At 41.6% G+C, this 23,248-nt stretch overlaps 2 protein-coding genes across 4 annotated transcripts; one reads left to right on the forward strand and one right to left on the reverse strand.

Annotated features, from left to right (window-relative positions):
• Positions 1-185: 185 nt before the first annotated feature.
• On the forward strand, positions 186-1,593 carry LOC129583471 (uncharacterized). Its single transcript, XM_055475267.1, has 2 exons — positions 186-1,076; positions 1,248-1,593. The coding sequence occupies exons 1-2, from the start codon at positions 186-188 to the stop codon at positions 1,434-1,436; spliced, it is 1,080 nt and encodes a 359-aa protein (XP_055331242.1). The 3' UTR covers positions 1,437-1,593.
• A 17,320-nt stretch (positions 1,594-18,913) lies between these two features.
• LOC129583346 (homeobox protein unplugged-like) lies at positions 18,914-23,136 on the reverse strand. Of its 3 annotated transcripts, none has more exons than XM_055475123.1 (4): positions 22,791-23,136; positions 21,030-22,145; positions 19,870-20,176; positions 18,914-19,416 (listed from the first exon to the last, which is right to left on the reverse strand). In XM_055475123.1, the coding sequence occupies exons 2-4, from the start codon at positions 21,415-21,417 to the stop codon at positions 19,104-19,106; spliced, it is 1,008 nt and encodes a 335-aa protein (XP_055331098.1). In that variant the 5' UTR covers positions 21,418-22,145; positions 22,791-23,136; the 3' UTR covers positions 18,914-19,103. The 3 variants fall into 3 exon arrangements, with proteins under 3 accessions (XP_055331098.1, XP_055331097.1, XP_055331099.1); XM_055475122.1 differs by lacking the exon at positions 22,791-23,136 and having other exon boundaries at positions 21,030-21,825; positions 21,925-22,247; XM_055475124.1 differs by lacking the exon at positions 22,791-23,136 and adding an exon at positions 22,146-22,158 and having other exon boundaries at positions 21,030-22,077.
• Between the last annotated feature and the right edge of the window lie 112 nt (positions 23,137-23,248).

The raw sequence follows: 23,248 nt of genomic DNA on the forward strand, positions 1-23,248 counted from the left end.
TAATGAGAGACCTACTCAAAGTTGTAAAACTAATGATCGACGTAATGCATCATATGACGCATCTCGTCTCTGCTCCGTTTACAATCGTATAAAAGCGACCTGGAGGAATTTCGTGGAGCTGTCGTATTTGCGGATACTCACTTTTGATTGCATTAAATATATCGGTAAGTCTCACCGTTGTCAACATGCTGCCAAACCGATCTCAAGATCTACATTACGACATTGACTGGAACATTACACAGTACCAGACAACCGGTCAGTTTGAAGCGTTCTTCGGAGTTTCGACAACGGTCTGCACGGTGACAATTCTGTTCTACCTGCTCTTGATCATGATTCTGGCACGTAAGACCAATTTATTAAGTGGCTCCAGTTTTTTAATCATCCACCAACTGACGATGGAAATTCAGATCATTGGCATTCATTTCCCCATCTACATCGGGGGACTGCACCAGGCCATCTACCGTAAAGTGCGCTACACCGACGAATTCTGCCGACATTACATGTACGCCTTCATGATCACCGTCACCGCTGTCCAATGGGGATTCTTCAGTCTGGCTCTGAACCGCTTTGTCGCCATTCACAGTCCGCATAATTACAAAAAGTGGATCGCCAAGAAAGTGCTGTGCGCCATGGGTGCCGGGTCGTGGATCATCGGAATCGCCTGCTACATGTATTTCTACCTGGGTAATGAAGGGAGTTTTGTAGCATTGGTGCCCTACGGAGAATGCGATTTCGGGCATGCTGGTGGTCCGGTGTTCGGTATTATGGCGGTGATCAGCACGTACCTGCCGTTGTTCCTCACCGGTGTGTTGTACATTACGCTATTTGTCAAGGTGTATCTGATTGGACGCAATCGACAAGTGGCGACGGATAAAACGCAGAAAGACGATGTCCGCCTGAAAGCCTTTAAGAAACGTGTCCGATTGGCGCGATTGCTTTTCACGACGACCATTGTGCATACAATCTGCTTTGCCACTATTCCCGTGATGTATACGGCCATGCCGGAAAAAATGCAAGATCAGGTCATTCGGGAGTGGGTACGGCTGGCCTATTTCTGTGCTTATGTGTCCACACCGGTAAGCGCATCATCAAATAAAGAAAAAATTTTGAGGCTGCACTACGCCGTACTCTGGATTTTGTAAGGCTATGTGACGTAGTTTTTTGTACTGGTTCTGCTGATCACGCCATGTTTGAATTACACAATATTTGCTTGAACTATTGAATTACTGTTGGTATTATTGTCGCAGGTGCTTTACTTTACGATGAATGCTGATGCTTGGAATGGACTGAAGAGTATGTTATGTGGATTGGGCCGACGAGGAGTTCTCCGCGATGATAGCCACCATGGAACGGCGATTGACCACAGCAGTAGCGAACGCAGCCCAGATAAATCGAAAAGCGCTACAACGAAGGAAGTCGTGATAATGGACTCATAAACAATCTAATGCTTTTAAATATCATTTCGCACATTAAAGTTAACTCGTTTTGTAAAATTTCGCTTGGTAGCTGAAACAATATTTTTATGATATTATAGTTCATTACGCTCGGAAGAACATGATCAGAGCTAGGGTACCGCCGTACCAGTTTACATACGTTAGTAACGTTAGTCGATAATATAAATATTTGATAGCGTCTTGTTTACAATCAGCGTGCACTGTAGAGTAATAACTTCTAGTAGTACCATAAGTTGGTGTGTGATACAGCTGTGTTGACTATTTATATATATGTATGGATCGGTTGTATCAATTTTCACATTTTTTAATGATAAGTACAATGTACAAAAGCCGCGAGACGAAGCAAGTTTGCTTCGGTCGCTTGCACGACAATCATTTACGACACCTGGTCAAAAAGCTCCTGCCAGAGAAGTGTTATTCGGCTTTCAGAAACTGTTCAAACTTCAGGGAAATGTTATTTCGAGCAACTTTGTACAACGATGAGAATTTGTAGTGTACAAAAGGTACTAGTATTACCGCTGATAACCCGCCATTTCGGCGACCGTAGTTAAGTCGTACAGACATGATGTCGAGCTTAGCGTTTTGAGAAACCGTCTTAGCTTTCTAAAATTTCTTAAGTTTTCCTAAGCCTCTTTGGTCTGTTTCGTACGTTCTCAAGTTCAGAGTTTCAAAATTTCTAATACAGTGCGATTTATATTGTTCTTCAAACATAAAGCTTGAGTGGTTTTAAATTAATAAAGAGTTAATAAAGATGCCAAGATGAATGCACCGTTGTGCTAATTTTCAGCGGATGCAGGCATTTTCAGCGGATGCAGCGGATTCGAAGTGGTTTTACAGGAGTATTGCGGATATTGTGCGGTACGGTACGAGAGTAGGAGTTGCCGCAATGTACAGCTGTACTCGAATCAATAGTTATGCATTTTATGGTAAATGTCAACTGGTTTACCTTAATATTAAACCGTCGTCTTCGCAGTTGCATCTTTTGCAGGGATACTGTATTTGCTTATCGAGTGCCACAAATACAAGAAGCATTCAACGTTTAAGTTTAGAGTGTACAATGCCATGAGTGAACAGTATATGCACGGTACGTCCCTCTCATCTCAACGGGGTTATTTGAATGTGGTTTTGTGAGCGACGCTGTTCTTATAATATGTTTGTTGCTTTGTACCTGTGATTCGGCCATTAGGTAGTACTCCTGTTTCTGTTTCAAGAAGCACTGCAATACCATTCTGGTGTGACGTAGACTCACCCACTATGATAGAATCATAAAAGAGTGTAGGAGTGAGTAGATGCTATGGCTGCGAAGGACCGAGACCTTCTCGTTTCAGCTTGATGTGCTACAATCAGTACACTGGAATTTACCTAACGGTCGCAACTCAAATTTGGTTCGGCACGTTATTCTCAATCGGAATGTGTCTGGAATTAGCTGGTAACATCACCAGCCCCCAAAAAGCTGCTAAGTCAGGAAAACGTTTCGTGATAGCGCCATAATATTTACAGACACAGTATTACATTTAACTAGCTTCTCTGGTCATTTGACTAGTTTTACGGATCAGTGCGTTTCTAGTGCCGTTCTGGTTCCAACAGGAAAGGGCACAACGTACACCTACACGTACAGGGTACGTACCTAAAAATTTCATATGTACAGTACATATCGCTACTGTCGTCGACCGTTATAAGTAAGTGTGACAGCACGACGTCGATTGCCGTCACAAGGCCGACGGCTAACTGAAACCTAAAAAAGCCGACGAACCTAAAGAATGCTTTTGATTTTTTTCCTTTGCTGCTAGAAGCTGAGGCTCTAGAACCATCTTTGATCCTGACTAAAGTGCCGACGGATTATCACGTAGCGTTTCTGCTACCGGCAGACGCTCGGAGTTCGAAGCCATTCGAACTACTGGCAAAGATTTGCAAGCCGCGGGACAGGAGCCGGTGGATCGGCCGATTACGGACCTTTAATAAAGTCGCGCCTGGATTCGGCTTACACCGTACGCGTGCCGTCAATGTGGATTTCCCCAGTGGGGGAAATTCTTCAGCACGCGGCAAAGACCAGAGGCGACCTTAGTCCAGCTTTCGTGTGACCTTCGGGCAATGGCGGAGACATGCAACCCGGAAGACGTCCGGGAGAATAGACATAACTGCGCCGTTTGCTACCGGCTTAAGAATGAAGTAGCGGCGAAAAAACTCTGTACGAAGTCTTGACAACACTGCACGAGGTCTTGAATGCTGCCACGAAATAGAAATGACCAGGAAAGAGTTGCAAATGGACCACTCGGACCGGACGCCTCGTCCGGTCCGGTCACCGAAGTCACCGAAGTCGGGAAGGTGATGAAACCTTCCCGACTTCGGTGACTTCGGTGACCGACCGGTCGCTCACAAAACCACATTCAAATAACCCCGTTGAGATGAGAGGGACGTACCGTGCATATACTGTTCACTCATGGCATTGTACACTCTAAACTTAAACGTTGAATGCTTCTTGTATTTGTGGCACTCGATAAGCAAATACAGTATCCCTGCAAAAGATGCAACTGCGAAGACGACGGTTTAATATTAAGGTAAACCAGTTGACATTTACCATAAAATGCATAACTATTGATTCGAGTACAGCTGTACATTGCGGCAACTCCTACTCTCGTACCGTACCGCACAATATCCGCAATACTCCTGTAAAACCACTTCGAATGCCTGCATCCGCTGAAAATTAGCACAACGGTGCATTCATCTTGGCATCTTTATTAACTCTTTATTAATTTAAAACCACTCAAGCTTTATGTTTGAAGAACAATATAAACAGGCGAGATGCGGGCGACGGAGTATCTGCGCCAACGGATCAGCATTGAAATCCAACGCGGGAATGCGGCCTCTGTCATGGGAACAGCACCAGCATCGGCCAACTTAGACGAAATGTTCTGTGTGATTAGGCCGCCTATTTCCGTAGTCGGCTGAGGCTATGTATTCAGTACAAATCTTTCAGTTTTATAGGAAATGAAATTTGTGACAATCGTAAATTACGCTCATTAAAAAAAATTGAATGGACGATATGAAAACTGAAGTCAGCAAAAATTCTATTAATAGTAACTGGTAAGCAAATGCTTGCTATTAGGCTGACTATGTGTGCATCATAAAACAGCAACGGGAGTGAAACAAATTCGTGATATTAACATGCGTGCAAATTGCAGTTATATATTATAAATAATAGGAATCACGAGCCGAAATGTCGGGCGTCGTTTGGAATCATTAACTTTTAATTAGCAGCCCGTATATCTATTGCTCCATCATCAGATTCCCAACCCGGACGATAATGGTCAATTCTGCGGCGGATAAAGCAATTTAATCTGATGAACAGAAAAACCAATTAACTGCTGGCGGAAACGATAAGTCGGAAGCGTCGTATCGTGCTTTTATGTGCGAATTACCACTCGCATTAATTCCCTAACTCTGTGTCCAGCTCACGTTGTATAACACCATGCCATATCCCTGAAATCTGAAAATATTCAGGCATAATACAATGCGCAAGCGATCGGAAGAATAAACTGAAAATGGATATGTAAATGCATGCTATGCTTGAAGTACCTATTAAAAAGTGCTCCACACAAAACTTTCGGTCTGTATATAAACTGCACAAAAGCGAAACTACAGTATGTACATCAATTTATTCCGTAATTGTTATTAAGAATGGTCGAAGGGTCAATACCATATGACAATACCATATTTTGTAACGGTCAATACCATATGACAATTCGTAATGTTTTTTTTAAATTAGGGATGAAATTATCATACCCTTCTGAGCGCCAACAATCACTGATAAATATAAAATTACAAACGATATGTTTTACGATAATTCCGCTGATATCACAGCCATTATTAGTCTTTTTAAACTGCAGGATTGCAGTAGACCAGATCGTCTGTGGAATTCGGATTATAAAGCTAGCTATACTACTCGTAGTAGTTAAACACTCGTTCGTACATACAGCGAAAATTTGCTAATTAGTACTGATATAAACCGAGGAACGGTATTTCACAAGCTCCCATTCATTTTTCGGGCAAATTCAAGTACAATCCATAATATCAAAAATCTCTAGGGTAGAATTGTATCAGGATTACCTGTATTCTAATACAAGATGGGGGCTCGCTTCGCTCGCCCCATCTTGCCGAACTGTAGAATTGAATAAAATTACTACTCAGTAGTAGGAGAATTAATAATTATGGGACACAAATATAAATATGCAAACCCAGAAAAGCACTTTTGTTCACGTCACAGACAAAACGGAACCAGCCAATAAACCGTTGCCCATCTTTGTTGCGTATTTTACTCGCACTTTCTAGCTTTATGTTCCGTTTTCCGACTTGCATATTACTCACTAATTACTGTAAGCATATTACTGCAGTCTGTAACTCAAATCTTCCCAGCGCATTTAATGTAGCTCCGTTCAAGCATGGTACTAATAAATTAAAATGTTAAATTAAAATTTGTGGAAACTACAGCTTTTTTAGTTTTTTTGTTTGTTAAAATAAAAAAATTAACTTGCTCTTCATGCTTCGATCAGTTCTTTTATTTTCTTGAGACGAACTGTGATCACCGTAGGAACAGGCACAGCCTCAGATGCTGATGGGCTCGAAGACGAAGAGCAGAACATGATTAATTAGTTCAAAAACAATACGGACTACCGTTGTTAAGTGCTAAAGAAAACTATTTCAAACATAACAGCTCTAGAATGCGAGAGAACCATCAGGGAAAACCTGAGGAACCTGCTGTTAAGCCTCCTGAATCCTGATCGTAACATATTTCATTGAGTATTGTAGGTGCACGGTGTACGTTGGAATAAGCAGCTTATCTGAGTTGCCATTTCAAAAAAACTACTCCGGAGTAGTTTTTTTATTTTGCTTATCCTGGGCGGGATATGCCAGTTCTGCATATTTACGTCACGCCATGCGAACCAACTGCCGTAGAGGGGAGGTGCCTGTGGCGTGAACAAAAGTGCTTTTCTTGGTTTGCATATTTATATTTGTGTCCCATAAATGTTTATTTCTAGTTCAATCCGTGCAAAACTCCATGGACCCAATTTGAATTTGTGGGGTATACTGTACAATGTACGAGTTCATACAGTAACCCATTCCTTCCTATTGCTGTCAAAGGAATACCAGGGGCAAGGGGTACTGTACCATTTTTTCTGTACGATGACGCCGCTAGATAACTTCGATTGATTGATTCTATTAGTCATGTAATATGTTGCGGCCCATTTTCGAAACTTGGCCGCACAGCACAAAGCTAGCGCGCACTCGCCAGTGGTCACCAAAGTCGGACAATTTTTGATGTCTCGGGTGACCCGAGGTCGCTAATGCCTCCTGACCATTCGCGTGATGCGAAAAAATTTGATGAATAAATCAGGTAGTTGACGCTTTCTGTTAATTTACATAACTAAGATTTTGTAATATGTGACATAGTTGCCACTGGTGATCTCACAGAAACTTGGTATCGTTCTGATCGCAACGGGCAATGGGGTACATTACAGCCATTTACAGTAAATTCAGCATATTATAGACGCAATATTCTGCAAATTGGCATTGTAAGACAACTTTTTATGAGGTTTCACCCGGCGCTGCCAGGCTGGCAGTGACGTGGTGGTAAACGAACTGCCCACCGCCGATTGGATAAATGCACGCCCTTTGTATTAGATAAGTTTTTTATTCTTTTGTTGCCGGAAGTTATTGTCACAGGAAACATGGTCGCTGAAAAATGCGATAAGTAAACGGTGGTCAATGGTGACTTGCACCGCACTGTGCGCATATCAGCGTCCGCTATGTCGTAGAATACTAGCGCAAAACATGTAGGTAAACGTATACAGTAAATTTCCAGTTGCCGAATGGGCATACTGTTTTAACGTCCAGGAACGCGTCCAAAGCTTGGCCAACGACTTCGGCCTAGTAGTAGCCATCTTCTGTAGTGCCAGCAAAGCATGCTGACGGCTTTGCCACGCGGTTGGTTAAGGTAATTTAGGCGTACCCCGAGGATTGGAAATCAAATGCCGGTGCGACCTCGCACCGGATGTCTTACATTCTTAGCTGCGACATCCCTCTTGAAGTGATGTAGCATCTTACAACGATTCCCGAAATCTTTGCCAGAGGTATTTTCCTTCGGTAGCTTCATCTTGGGATTCGGTCTTAGAAGTGACTTCGTTTTCTTCCAGTCATATCTTTGATACTCTAAACTGCCTCATTGCATTTGGCAATTGCAAAAGGTTTTCCTGCTCTGCTTCTGGCAAGCGTTGATACATATTGCCATTGAGGACGCACTGTCAAAAGGTCATTACTTATTAATTTTCACGGTTTTCTATTCAGTGTTTAGCAAGAATGATTTTCTTCTTCTTTTTTCGCATTTTGTTCAGTCATTGCGGATGAAACGTAAAAACTTTATGAGTTGATGTTACAATGTAGTACGTATGAACCGTTACTATGCTATTTTGCTCTTCCGGGCCAGCAACACTGAAAACATCACCGAGATCATTGCTCCATATTCGGTGAATTGTTTTTAAAATTTGATTACAAACTTGGATAAAAAATCACCTTTCAGCAGGCCTGCGCTGACGTTTTTGATGGGTGCGCAAAGGATTTGCGCCGCTATTCGTCGGTGGCTTGAGACAAAGCTACCGAAGAGAGGGTCGGCTTGAACAGGTGCTAAAAAATCCTGTAGATACATATATTAAGACTTGGCAAAAAAGTGGGTTTTGGCGGAATAATATGGGATGACGAAATGCCAAATGCAAAATTCATAATTTTCTCGGCCCTTTGATGAGCAGCACTGTCGGGGCTGGGTTCAGGCAATCGAAACAATTTTAAACAAAGCGTCACCGGAACTTCAAACGAAGTCGTGGGGTTATACAAATTATTATTTTGGAGTGTTAAGGACAGAACCAATACGCAGCATATAAGGCTGTGAAAACGTCCATGGCTTGAGTGACATTCTGCTAGAGCGACATTTTTTGGACAGCAATGTGTTTTTTGCTACTAAGGTACTTTTTTTTGAGAGTGGAAGAAAAACAGCAATACACTTTCTTCTCTAAATAAAGTATGTAAAGGTCGCTTCCAATGTCGTTGACCGAGTTTCATTTCAGCCACCCAGAGCCACTTCAGCCAACGTTCATTTCGCCATAGACTTTATTCGATCAGCGCCATTTCGTCCGTTGGACATTTTCGGCACGATTTTTTTAGATTTCTTGTCATTTTTTATGATTTCTTGAGGATCCTTCTAATTCCTAGGTTTCTTATGTTGTTTTATGTTTCCAGACTTTTTAGTATCGTGTATCTTGTGGCTTTGATTTTCTGCAGCCTATAAATTAATCGAGGGATCATGCAGTGGTATAGTATAAATGATGAAATTTGTATATTCGGTCATCCCTAGACGTTTTGTGCTTAATTTCGTTCATATTGTTGACAAATAGCTTTTGTAAACAAATTGTAAACAAAATGTAACCCAATATAACTGAAGCAGAAGCGATAAGCACCACGTTTTGCGGCAAAACAGCAAAATTCTAGAGAGAGGTGCGGACCGCTGTTTCTGCAGATAAAAAACTCAGCTGTATATCAACTTTTTGTACTGCTGGCTCCGCGTTTTGTCCAAATGAATAGCAAAATACTGGATGGAACTTAGCAGTTTCTTATTGGTCAATTTGAAATTTTAAAGAATTTCACTGTGAAGCATTTGTAATTTTTGAAATTGTTCAATGAACTGTTAATAGCGGTTGCAGCCTGATAAGCAGGTTGTTGCTAGCACGTATAGCACTTTTGTTTGTGCACCTGGACTTTTTCTGCGTGAATTCGGGGAAAATAGCGGGACCCTACAGCCGGCTGTAAAGCAGAGTGGACTGCGTTTGTTGTGCATCGTGGTTTGGGTTACTGCAGTGTTTTCCTTACCTGGCAGACGGTTTGCAATCACTGAGTTCTACCTGGAAGGCTTTTGAAATTTTTTGAAATATGTTTTTTGAAATATTTTTTGTGAGATGAACAAACGCCGTGACTTTCGCTTTTCGGCTGCCATTGTTGCAGCCTGCAGGCATTGCCGTCTGCCACGGCAACTTTGAGCATTTTCTCGTAACTTTTCACAACATTTTGGCTATTGGCATTGCTTTTTAAGAAGGAATTCTAATACCACCATTTTACCGTAGCCGAAGTTGCCTATCTCACTCTTTATTGTATTTCTGATACTGAGAGTTCATCTTTACGACTGCCACCACCGGCGCCGCCGACCGGAAAAGTTCTAATATCTATGCGCCATTTCTCCGTGCTGCACCTGTTCGCTAAATACATACATTGCTAAATTCCACTATTCTGCATTAGCATACGGATGTTAATGATTTCGACAGCAGAAGCAATGGCGAAAACGCTACAGTCGTAACCACGGCCGTAGCGAGTGGGGCTAAGAACGGATGAGCGGCGCAGCGGTACATCCCTGGTTGAGAGCATTTTTTACCATATATTTAACTGACCGGGATGATTTTACGGGCGCAATTGTTCTTGGGGGTACCGGGTGAGTGGCCATTTTTTTACCGTTGCGCACCCCTCATTGCTCGGACCGGCCCTGGTCGCAACCATTTTTTTTTGCTTTTGTGCCCGCAGAAACAAATTGTCGATCGACTAGCTGGTTAAATCATGATTCTTCAATCCCTAGAATTAGTTACAAACATCTATAGTACTTGCAAGCAATTAATATTTGCATTCAGACCTGGGTATCAACAGTTTATTTATTCCTCGCAGTTCTGGCATAGGTTTGCAAGTTATTCTAAAAACAGCTGCAAAAATACTGCGCTAGTGCTTTGCATTAGAACGTAGTGTTACGAACTAATTAACTTTGTTTAGCCACGTCCTTTGAGTGTCAGCAGATGAAAGTATTTTTTTAATGATATTACGATAGTATCCTACGTTTCTGCAAAATCTGGGACTTTTCGGATTTTGAACCCGGAAAATGTGCCCTGGTAAGGAACGGCCTAGTGCTAGTGAATAATACAGAATTCGCCTATCTAATGTACCTACGGCTGTGGACGGCTCTTCAGTTCGTTGACAAAAATTACCACAGTTTTGCCACATAGTACAGTGTTTTTCTTGAGACAAAATGTATGCAAGCCGCCAAAACAATGTTTTGTTTGTTTCTGTTATTAAGGCAAAAAGGAACGTACTAGTTCTTTTACGCACAAATTATTTGCATGATATGTTTGTAACCCTATTACTGTACAGTAGCCCTGCACTTGACAGCTTTTTTTATAGCTCAGAGAGACGTACGCTGTACGAGCACATTCACCATTCACATGTGCTGCCTGAGACTGGGCAGGCAGCACATGTGAGTGCAGTGCAGTCGGCTCTGAGCCAGCTGAACGTTTGCCAGTGCTACAGTGCCGTACAGCTCATATCGTACGAAAAAGCTGTCAAGTGCAGGGTTACTCTACAGTAATTATCAAATGATATAATTTTATGACAGCAGCAAATTTTTTCTCTCTATGGTTTAAGTACTGAGCTCTGCAGTTATAAGTTGCTTTGTATTCGCTGCGCGCAATTAGAGTAGTAAATCGATAAGTTTTTTAATTGTGCTCTGCACGTTCTGTTCGTGCTCTGCACGCCCTAGTTTTACTTTAGTTGACCGTGCACTTCCGAACAGGGCACATAGTCGGGACTGGGCTGAAAATTTAGCAGTTGTCAGTGTTGTGGAAGGTAGTATCTGATCATCGCACCTTAAAATAAATTGTCGTCTGATGTGGTCACTATAAGGCGTGCCTCAATAAAAACAAAATTTTGCATGTCATCATGTTACATAACTCAATCCATGCTTCGCTTTTTCTCATATTTCGGTCACTTTGAGTGTATGGTTTCATGTTCCGGTACCGGTCACTGGAGCGACCGCAAATGTGGCGCACTACATAAAAAGCTGCTGATCGTACTGTTTTTAGCTACCCGCTAAATGTGCAGTTAGCTGAGCAAGCCCAACGCACCCTCACAATTTTCAGGAGTCCATTAAATTCCGTTTGTTCAAGGAAAGGCGCAGTGTTCTGCGTCTCACCCGATTCAGATTTTCTGTTATTGGTGTTGTTTTTCATAAAAATTTATTGATGCTATACGTTAAAATTTTATGAGAGAAGCCGTTTTTATAAAAGTTAATAACATCTCTGTGAACTTTGTTTTGTCAGAAAATTTAACTACCTGGTGACTGGAATATGAAACCCTACACTAAAAGTGACCGGAATAGGAGAAAAGGCGAAGAATTTATGTGCAGTACTCAGTTTATTTATTTATTTATACTTTAAATCTATATATCGCCCAGCCCAATATATCACCAATATTTTCTTTTTTTACAAAGTACGCATCTGCCTATATAAATATATATTACCCGATATAGGCAGATGCGTACATCACAATGATTATTCAAAAAACCTTCACATGGCATCGCTGTAGTGTTGCCATTTGGACCTTTCGTGAGTTTTCGTATCATTTCCGTGAGTTTTCGACCTCCAGATGAAACGGACTTAAAATTTTACAATAAGTCCGACCGTTGGGTCTTGAGATACGATAAGTAACAAAAAGTCAAAACGACAACACTACATCGCTAGTACGGCAAACCGCACGCGGATGACTCTTTTAAACATACTTTTGCAAAAAATTGTGCAATTTCTGAATTTATGTGAAATCTGCACTCATTCAGCCGCACAGCAGGAATTTGTGCTATGGCAGCCGACCTGCAGAGCACTACATAAGCAGTACTAAGCACACTATCCAGACGACGAACAGCAATCTCCCTCTGCTTCTTTTGTCTGTAACGTTTCCACACTCTCTCTGCAGTACTGTATGATAAACTCTCTCTTGCTTTGTCTCCAGCTTTTGCGCAGGCTCTCTGTCTGCTTTCCTATCTCACATTCTGTTTAAATTTGTCTTTTAAACTCTTCCTGGATAAAAATGAACGAACAAAATGACCGTCGTTTTGCTATTGTCTGCATTTTAACTCTTAATCCATCAAATTCTGTTGAGCCGTTCAAAAGTTATTGAAGACTCAACGAATGTTGACTACCGTTATAGATATTAAAGATATGTACATGGTACTGCATACAGAATACACAGTCCAACAAAGCTATCGAAATCGGGTACTAATAAACCCTGGGAATGGGAATTGGGAGTTGGTATTGGGATTTGGTACTGGGAATGGTATTGGTGATGGGAAACACCCTAATAGATGGGAATGGTATTTCATAATGGGAATGGGAATGGGAAAACGAAAATTCTCACAAGAACAGGCGAAGTCGAATCACTTTCTGGTATACCGGGTGGCCCAACAAAATGGCTCTCTAGCTTATAATTATGCATAGGACTCGCCCGACGTCTGATTGACAAGATATTAGTTTCATTGGGAATGCTCAGAGCATAGAATCACTAAGTCGCATTAACCATAAATAAAAGTTGAACAAAAACTGATCAAAGATTTAACAAAAAACCGGCATCTCTTCGGAAAGTCGCTAAATGCTCTCAGTATGGGTATCTCAATATTGTACATATTCTACGGCATTCCGTCGATTGAATTAATAATATCGTACGTGTAGAATTATTAATAACAGTGTAACAATAAGTAGGTTGCGTTTTGCACGGCCTTTCGACCAACGGCACAAATAACGACGATTTTAGCGTTGTTAATTTAATATTCCGTTGATTCAAATCAGAGATTGCGTTATTCACTAAACAATTTACTGCCCCAGATATTAACGGGAGGAACTGGTATCAGCCAGTGCTCGTTCAGTATTTTGTCAATCGTACCAGTATAAAATCACTTTCGTTACCAGCGTGAAAAAAACAAAATGCAAATCTTTTGTGTGATACGAATGCGTTAGAAAGAATTTCGGTCAAAGTTTTCGCGGAGATGTTAAAAAGATTAGTCAGGACTCGGGAATGCGTGACCGGCTGTTGTACTTGAAAAATAGTGATTATGCGCAGTACAAGCTACAAAGTTGCTTCAGCACATTGATTTCTGAATCAGTATTTTGCAACTGCGTTTTAGTTTTTGCAATGATTTTAACACTCTGAAAAAAAACAGTAAATTATTTTGCTATCAAAGCTTCTGATGAACTCGGTGTCATGCTGGACCCTGAAGACGCTTTTAGATTCAAAGGAATTTGAACGCGGAGTGACAGGTGCGGCAAGGTGTCGCGGCAATCCCGGTCCATGCAAGATTTTTCACCGTCTTTTCTTGCCCTCTTAGAGTGTGAACCAAACATTGGTACACGAAAGTTTCTCCAGTTCCACCGGAGTCATCTAGAAACCATTGTTGTGGGCCAGATGCACTTTTACCGCATGCAGAACTTTGCGAACGAATTCTTTTTGCTGTTGGTTATGTTAGCTTCAATCTTTCACCGTCTGCAGCCTCTTTCTCCTTTTGGTATTGATTACCAATACTGTCAACAGGACGTGCTGGTTTTCGTAATCCTATCTGTTCGCAGGTTAGAATCGGGACACACTCAACGTCCCATAGAGCCCTGTTTTTGCTTTTCTCTTCCTAGTAAATTTGCCGGCAGTCTGCCATCAATTGCTCTTGATGCGATTCGAAAAGCCCGTTAGGATCGGACGGTATGGGGAATGCGGAATACACAAAATGTCCCTTAACGATGACCGCGAACACTTAACGCGAACATGTCTTTTAACGATTTCGGTATACTGGACAGACTCGCTTCGGTTAAGCATGCACTCCGTACGGCATCGTCACCTAAATGTCGGAGTGCTTTTGCAGCTTCTTGATAGGTGTCATACGGTACTCCTACGGATGTTGCTCCAAAAATTGTACTAAATTAATTGAATATCTTCCCAAGAAAAATAATAACTGTAACAAAATCTTTGTAGTAGAGGCTAAGAAAAGTGACCCGGTACTTGGTACCGGTCATTTTTGGTACATACTAAAAGAAACTAATAGAATATCCGTTAAGCATTGGGCAGGACCTAGCACAGCAAAGCAATCGCCGCTTTGTTATGCCACCCATTAATGATACGCGTTATAAAGTATACCAGAAAGTAGTTTGACTTCATCATTTGCCTTGTTGTCAATTACTTAGCACTTTGTTTGATTATTTTCGTGAAATTGTGAACTACATGTATCAGCCTTGGCCTGCACAGTCTTGGCCTGCACAGCTTTTGAACGGCCAATAAATCTAGAACTTTTCTGTATCCCTCTTCTCGCTATTTTCCCATTGTTTTTTCCTTGCCAAAGTATGAGTTTTTTCACTTCAACGCGGCGCTCTTAATTAGAGTTTGCCCATCGGGTAATGAAAATTCATTATGGAAGCATATCTTCTGCATCTTCCTTTTTTTCCTGCAATTTGTAGAGCAGGCTGCTGGATATACGACGCCTCCCTGTTGGAATAACGGTTTACCGTTGGATATCTGGCCCACCATAAAGCAGAAGCATCTGGCTGTTTTCCCTACTTTGGACGTTAACAACATCCGGTAAGCCAAGACTCCTGGATTTTGCATCATCCAGAAATTACACGCAGCATTGTTTTCCACCTTTTGCGTTTTGCACACGACGCGGTGCCTCCATCCATGCTGACGTGTGCCTCACATCGAGGAGGAGGGGCCTCTCATTCCATCAAAGACTGTGCAATTGCCATTCGCCATCGGCATTTGGAGTGGGCGGAGTTTTCCAATCAGATTTTGCTATTTCATTCTTTTTTAGGCCCCTTTGTGATGTGCAGGTCGGCTTGCCCTTTTTGCGGCGCCAAAATGTTGCCTTGTTGTCAATTACGTAGCACTTTGTTTGATTATTTTCGTGAAATTGTGAACTACATGTATTGACGATCTCGAATTGTACCAACCACAGGACAATAAAGGCTGAGACATTCTTATAAAAATTTTCGTTTTCCCATTCCCACTCCCATTATGAAATACCATTCCCATGTATTAGGGTCTTTCCCATTACCAGTACCATTCCCAGTACCAATTCCCAATACCAACTCCCAATTCCCATTCCCAGGGTTTATTAGTACCCATCGAAATCCTGTGTCCGAAACGGCTAGCAACAGCTTCCAAGCGTCTTTTATCGTATCTCGTGCAGCACATTAGTGAAATGCCGAAGCTCAAAATCACCTCCAATATTGCTAAAAAACAAACTTTAAGTGAATAGAAAACATGAGATCGTTCAGACTGCAATTTAGTGGACACCTTATCATACTAATCATACTTATTAATTTAATGGTTAGTGGATAATGTGAAACCGAGATGTTACTGATGCTTGAAGACTTTGCTTGAAGTTTGAATGACCACTGGGTACAGTGCAGTAAAAAAATTCCCATCTGTGTAGCAAATATTCTGCTTCTATGCAAAATCGTTCTCTTGGTCGGCTTATTCCTCGCACTGGTTTCTCAACTTTCTCTTTAGAATCAAACTTCTCAAAGTCCCCTTCAATCCATCCTTGTCGAGCAATTACCATGTTAACTAGGTGATATTAGCCTGTGAAATTGATAGGCTGCTGTAATGATCTTTTATTACTTTTTCCCAACTTGTGACACTACTCAATACTCACACCAGCTACTGGTGTCCCTTCGCCGCCGCATCCGGCGAATTGCGCACCCCCACAATAACTAGCCACTATTAGCATCCACCCGGCTCTTTGTCGGCTTTTCCTCCATCCATCTCGCCAACAACTACAAATTTACATTTAATGGAGGACACAATACGATCAAATTTGCAAGTTATTGCATCACCACACTGTAAAGTGATCGCCGAGCCTGTAACCATCCCGGGAACGGGAGTTGTAAATTGGCCTGATTTTCTGTTTTTGTGCTATCAATGCATGAAGAATTTCCCACCATGAAAATAAAATTGCACTGCCTTAAACCAACATTTACCTCCTCTGTATGGATTCCAACATAATTATTGCAGCTATCAGAGATTCGCAAGCGCAGGCTATACGTGTACAGACATACTACCAGTGCACCACATCATGATTGCGCAATAAAATTCGTGACGGTGAAGATTTGACACTGGCTCATAGAGACCTATGCTATAACTTAATTCTTCAAAAATTCATAACTTAGTTAATTTTTGCGTTAATTTTTTGTGAATATGCTTGAAAAATAAAGAATAATTTATAATAGAAGGCAGGACAAATGTAATTTCGATTTTCTTTTAGCGTTGCGCACTATGTGTCTTTGTATTTAGCATGGTTGTCTACGGAGAAGCCATTTAATTTGATTTAAAGATTTCTCGTAGGCGGCTATGCTAACTAGGTATGTTCTCAGTGCCAAACCTTAAGACGGAAACAGAAAGATAATCGTTTTGCCTAATAGTAGGTATTATTCTTTATTTTTCGAGCATGTTCACAAAAAATTAACGCAAAATTCAACTAAGTTATGAATTTTTGAAGAATTAAGTTATAGCATAGGTCTCTATGAGCCAGTGTCAAATCTTCACCGTCACGAATTTTATTGCGCAATCATGATGTGGTGCACTGGTAGTATGTCTGTACACGCTATACCATTGCATCAGCAACTTTTTTGATCTCAGGTCGCACCATCAAGGAAAATAAGCACAGAACTTTTGTGCCGTACCATATCGGTGGAAGCGATGTATTGCCTTCAGTCCAATATGTTTCGTAAAACGAAATATTTCCATTGTGGTATACACATGCATGTTTCGCAAAACGTTTATTAAAGGGAATGCGTGCTTGGTAAGCACTGGGCTTTATTTCAGCAATACGTACATATTATCTATATTTTTGCACATGGTTAAAAATTGAATGACCACTGGGTACAGTGCAGTAAAAAATTCCCATCTGTGTAGCAAGTATTCTGTTTCTATGCAGCTATATGGTAATGAAATAATGACATAATGAAACTGAAAAGTGTTGCGGTTTTAAAACTTTATAGTTACGAAACGTTTTACAAACCACTTACATTAAATGCAGCATAGCTTCAGAGGTGGACTTTGTTATACAACTCCTTGAAATTTACCATTAGTAAAAAAGTAAAAACTCACTAAATTTTCCGCCAGCGGTGGAATAGTACTGCAACAACAAAATTGGGTCGGAGAAATATCTGCCTTCATTTAACACCTGCTGCACAACCAAGTTAATATCCTCGTTGAAAATTTGTCGTCCATTGCGGATAATTGGCGGTGTCGGAGCGTCGGTGCCAATTGTCTACCGATGGAAAAATATTTGATTTCCACTTTAGCCTTGATGCATTTGGATGCTGGTTAATTAGCCTGGACGACAGCGCGGCGCGGCTAACCTCACAGACTCGTCCTATTGTTCGTTAATCGAATTATCTTTGAACAAACTGTCCCGTCCCTTCTATTCAGTCCGCATCGGAAGACGGCTGATTACATCACCCAAGCATATACTTAAGCAACCCCTGAACCAAAGGATCCCGCTTCCATTGTCAACATTTCCCTTTTGTGGACACTGTATATATAATTGCTGGGGGGCCAGGGACGCCGCGTAATATATAAACAAGCGGCACATTCTCTGCCGCGGCGTGCTGCATGTAAAGCGATACCCGCACATCTATCCCCCGATTGGTAATTATCAGCGCATGTGGTAATGATTTAGTATGCCGGCTGTAGCGGGCGTTGGATGGTCATTACAGTGAGCAAATGACGGATGGCTATATTTACGCCACTTGTGTAAATTAGTCAGAGGGGAATATATATATGCGCCGGGCCCGAAAAGCGATTAAGTTCCGGCCTCCGCCGGCATGTCGCCCTATGCGACCCGGCAAATTTCGCTTGTTAGAGGAGCGAGGGAGAAAGGAAGAGAGAGAGGACCGGGCTAATGATGGTATCAGATGGTCGCTACAATAGCAAAAGTCATCAGGATCAATTAACAGAATAACAAAACGCTTTGCATGAGACCGCGCTCCCTGCATTGATGAAAATAGCCTTATCGCCCGGGCACCAGCATATACTGACACCGCGCTGGAACATGGCTATTATGGAGCGACTGGGCGCAGTCAAACTTTTCAATCGTGACTATCAATGCGGGATCATAAACTAATCGCCAGGCGCATTAGCTACCTGCATAATAATGGCAGGTTAAATGCGGTAGTTTCAATATTCTTGTTGCTCTGTAATTAACGGCCATTTATACCTTAGCAGTTTTACCAACCATAAAAATTCTACCTACTCATAAAGTGAAACAAATAAATTAACATCAATATTGGTTATATTGCTGCCTCCGCTTAATTGACGTATCTGAAAGTCAAACACGAGTATACTTTATACATATCTGAAACCTATATCAATATCCTTTTCTGTTTACGGCCAACTTATGTGGTGATGGTGTTCTGCTATGCATGTTAATAGAACCAAAAAAACCAGTTGCTTTTCCTTGACACTATGATTCTACACAAAAAGATACGTAGAAGTCAGCTTAACCAAATCAGATCTACCGGTTGCTTGTATCGTGTTGTGCTTATTCGCTTTTTAATCAATAAGCTAGTAAATACAAATTTAAACTGTACAAATAGACAGCATTACAATGCTTTATTTACCATGGTAGATAAAGGAACCAATTCTGATGAGATAAATGAGGAATGTCTGAAAAGTTTAAGAACAGCGAAGATTTCACAGGTCACCATTAATGACCTCCGATCCAAACTTTTTGCTCAAGAGATTTAATTTGACGGGGAGAGATCAATTATTCTTAACGCTGGTGTTTATCGGTTTGTTCTCGGTGTTAGTCGAATGGTGTTGACCGCGCATCGTGAAACGATTAACATGCACAGGGATGGGAACGACAATTTTGGGCCGATCCGGCGTATTGTGATGATGGCGCTGATGGGTATGGTGTGGCTGCTGCGACTGCGGGCCATGCGGACTGCCGCCGGACTGTGAATGCGCGGCCACAGACATCAGTGCCAGTTGGCCGGCTGCGGCAGTGCTGTGTCCGTTCAGACCACTGTTCTGCGCCCTCGTCCGCTTCCACTTGGCGCGTTTGTTCTGGAACCTGATCAAAAAGTCAACACTTAATTGCGCTCACTCTTCAAAATTCCCCCAATTCCCCTGACCATTCAGCAGTACGCGACTACACGGTCATGATTAAGTTACACAGATTTGCACCGCTGTGAAGTATGAGGAGATTAGCCGGCAGTAAATCTTCCATACCCAGAAAAAGTCACGCAGGTTGATGCTGCATGCTTTACAAAGTTCGTTCGAATTCTATTTTTGTCATAAAACAGGTTTGAATTTTTTGCATTTGTGGTTTTCCTATCGAACTTTTAAAAAAAGATTTACAGCCATGAAAAACCAAGTTTTTTTTTCCGTTTGATCTCTTAGTAATTTTTGTAGTTGTCGCCCGTTTTACGCAATTGCGCCATATACTGAAAATAGGCTACAGCATACATAAGGAAGTACAGTATAAATACTTTAAGAAATTGTGTAGTGTTACAGTGTCACTTACCAGATTTTCACTTGTACTTCGCTCAAACGAAGATTCTTAGCGATTTCGGCCCGCTCCGTGAGGTTAAGGTATTTCTTTGCATTGAATTCGCCATCGAGAGCAAGAAGCTGTTCGCTGGTAAATGCCGTACGGCGTCTGCGCTGCTTTTTGCCATTCAACGGCCGACCAGGATCGGAAGGAGTCTCCGGGGGATTGGAACCGTTCGGCAGGCTGTCACCGTCATCCGATAACGTCTCGGACATTCGTTCATGATCCGGAGGTGTTGGAGTGGAATCTGTCTCGTCACGCGGAGAATGCTCAACGGCAGCTAAAGTGCGTAACCCAAACAAAACTTTGTCAGTGTCGTTATGCAAGCCAACAGTTTATTGACAATGGTTTTTTTAAAGGATTGATTTGACCCCAGTTGATGTCATTAATTATAATTATGAATATTACGGAACATGTAATTATGTATTTTACTAGTACAGTAACTCTGATGGAAAACTTGTAAGTATAACATCACCAGTATACGGTGTACGAATGAAAAACCGATTAGCGATTCATTAAGGGCGCGCAGATTTTTCCAGTTTCTAGTTTCTTGTACAAAATAATAAAGTAATCAGACAATATCAGAATGGTCAGCCTAAACTACTCTATAATTATATTGTAGTTCAATTTCTGAAATATTTGCAGAAGTCATGATGACATTTAAAGAAGTTAAGCGATGTTTTCGCATCGACTACCTTCAGCTTTAATAAAAAATACACAGTAAGCACCAGAAAAACACACTGGTGAATGGTCAGTTTAGAATTCGTATTCTTCCGGTCGTCAACAACTACTACAAAAATTAATAATACAAAACTAGTCTATAATTTTTTGACATTGCATATTACGGTCTATGACTCTTTGATCGCATAAACTAAGCTGAAAGCCCCCAAATATTTTGACTGCTGGCCGTCTACGTGATGTGGTATATTAACAGGCCGTGGTTCTAGCTAAATTTGCACAGTCAACTTATTTGATTGGTCACTCTTAAAATTAAAGATAAGTAGATAGCAATAACAGTTCACAAATTTATACCAATAATTAAAAACCTACTCCAAGACAGAATAATAACAGATTTTATAACAGTTTTGTGCATGCCAATCACCTATGCTAGCATCATCCAGTTTTATATATACCTTGTTGGGGTGTGAATGACTTTCGATCGGGTTCCTCCGGTTTAATTTCCACAGTTTTTTCACCGGCGCAGTGATTATACCCATTGTGAGATGGCACATTATGACCGACTTGTTTGTGGTACTGCTGCAATAAATGCTGATAACCCGGATTCATCTGCATCCATAAATTTCTGGCATCCAATAACTGCATCTGGGCATAATAATCACTGGGTACACTGCCAGGTAATCCCATCATTGCCGCATACTGATTCAACATATTCCCCGCATAGGCGTATTGATTGTTCAGTGCAGGTGATTGGGAATTGGCGGTAGCGCCGGTAGCCAGCGCTTCGATACTGGAAAAAATGGACCGTTGCATATTGAGCTGACAGGCGGAAGTGACCATCATTCACCCGGAGCGGTGTGCACGCGGAATATTAGCCGGCGCATGCAGGGCTGGAAAGTGATAGGGGTATCAATTTATCCGTATACTGTCGCGGCACAAACTACAAATTTTCCACCAACTTCTTTTGGCAAATTTCCACTCGGCGGGTTCAACTTGAGGCGCACGCGCGAGCAGAGAAAGGGAATGTGTGATTGCCGGTTTTGACTGCCGTTATAACGCTGCGTTCTGGGCTTGTACGTGGAGTTCTAAATCAACTGCTGCTAAATTGAGAGGTGGAGTCTGGCCCGCTGCTGGTACTCATCCGTCTTTCTCGAATTACACGTATGTAATAAGCAATGATCGATCAGGCTATCAACGAACTGCCGACAAATTATCCAGTGATTTTTGCCTACTTTTTCGCTCACTGAGAAACTGAAAATTAATTTAATGAAGACAAATTTCTATAAAATAAAAAAAACAGCTCAAAAGTATGTGGATCGTTCTGAAATTAACGGGAGCGAAGGCACGTACACCGTCAAAGTCATTCGTTGATGTGTCGGTGTGACAGAGCCGGTCTCGACGCATGATTGGACTGGACTGATTGGGAGGATGTGGCTGTCGCATACAACAGCTCATTCATCATTCTCCGCTTGAAAGCGCCTGGCGATGGGGCATCCATATCCACTATATTTCCTGACAAGTAGGAACATGTGGGCATCGTCGTTCTTCTTTGCATCTCTTTGATTACCAACCTGTTCCCAAGTAGTCATCAAAATATGCTTAGTGCGTTGGCTGCTGCAAATTAGCCCCGGCAAATGTGTTTCCCAAATTGCCATGATCATTAAGAAACTGGCTAGACTTCTATGACCAGCGTTCTCTCGCCGCTCTCTTCCGGCAAATGCACCATTCCATCATGGAATGCCCATAAATGCGGAAAGGATCATTCCTTTCTTTGCATGGCTAATTTATTGGCCTTGCCGATGGTGTGAAAGCAATAACACCCGATCGCATATGTAACAGATGCTCAAGACACCAATTACAATTTCGGTGCCTTCATAAAAAACACAAAATATTTTTCAATTGGGATTTACCTCTTCTGTGCAAAATAACTACGAAACTGCAGTAATCAATACAAACTGCAGTAGTATTCAATAACAAATTTTTCAAAAATAAACCTTAAACTTGGGCTACGCACGATAAAAATTCGTACAGAAGCACGTGTGTACGTATAATTTTATGGAAAAACAACATTCATTCTGTAATGACTCTACACAACTAATTCTGCTATCCTTTTTTCAGTTTTTTGTACCGCAGAAAGCAAGTGAGCAGGGTGCAAGTAATGCCAAGTATACCCACTTTCATTTTCTTCCATTAGTCAAACTTCCCAGTATTTTTACCTAAAGCAGTTTATAACTATGAATGGTTCGATGAAGAATACGGATATAAGTTCATGGCTGGCAATAATTCCACGCGGTAGGAAACGCTGCCAGCAACAATTTCGTGTAGAATAAGTAATTCCGCCGGATGTAGTTAATTCCGGTTGATATCTGCGTGCAAAAGTTGCGCGAAGGGTAATATCCTGTGCTCGACAGTTTACCCAGCATGTAATGCTTCGGATGAATGCTCAATGATCAGTTGTGAGCGTTGCATGTGTCATTGTGGTGTACATATCCAGTGATTAAACGAAGGCGCTATTGGTAGGGGATAATTTTGCTTATTTATGAAATGGATACAACGTCGTTATCCGGCATTATTTTCCCGGTCGGCAATGGCATCGCACACACTTAACCGGCACAACATTCGCGTCTGTCATTGGCCAGTCGGAACGCGGCTAAACTCCACCAACGTAATCAAT

The sequence above is a fragment of the Paramacrobiotus metropolitanus genome, unplaced genomic scaffold, assembly GCF_019649055.1.
Source record: "Paramacrobiotus metropolitanus isolate TYO unplaced genomic scaffold, Prichtersi_v1.0 Parri_scaffold0000010, whole genome shotgun sequence".
NCBI lineage: Eukaryota > Metazoa > Tardigrada > Eutardigrada > Parachela > Macrobiotidae > Paramacrobiotus > Paramacrobiotus metropolitanus.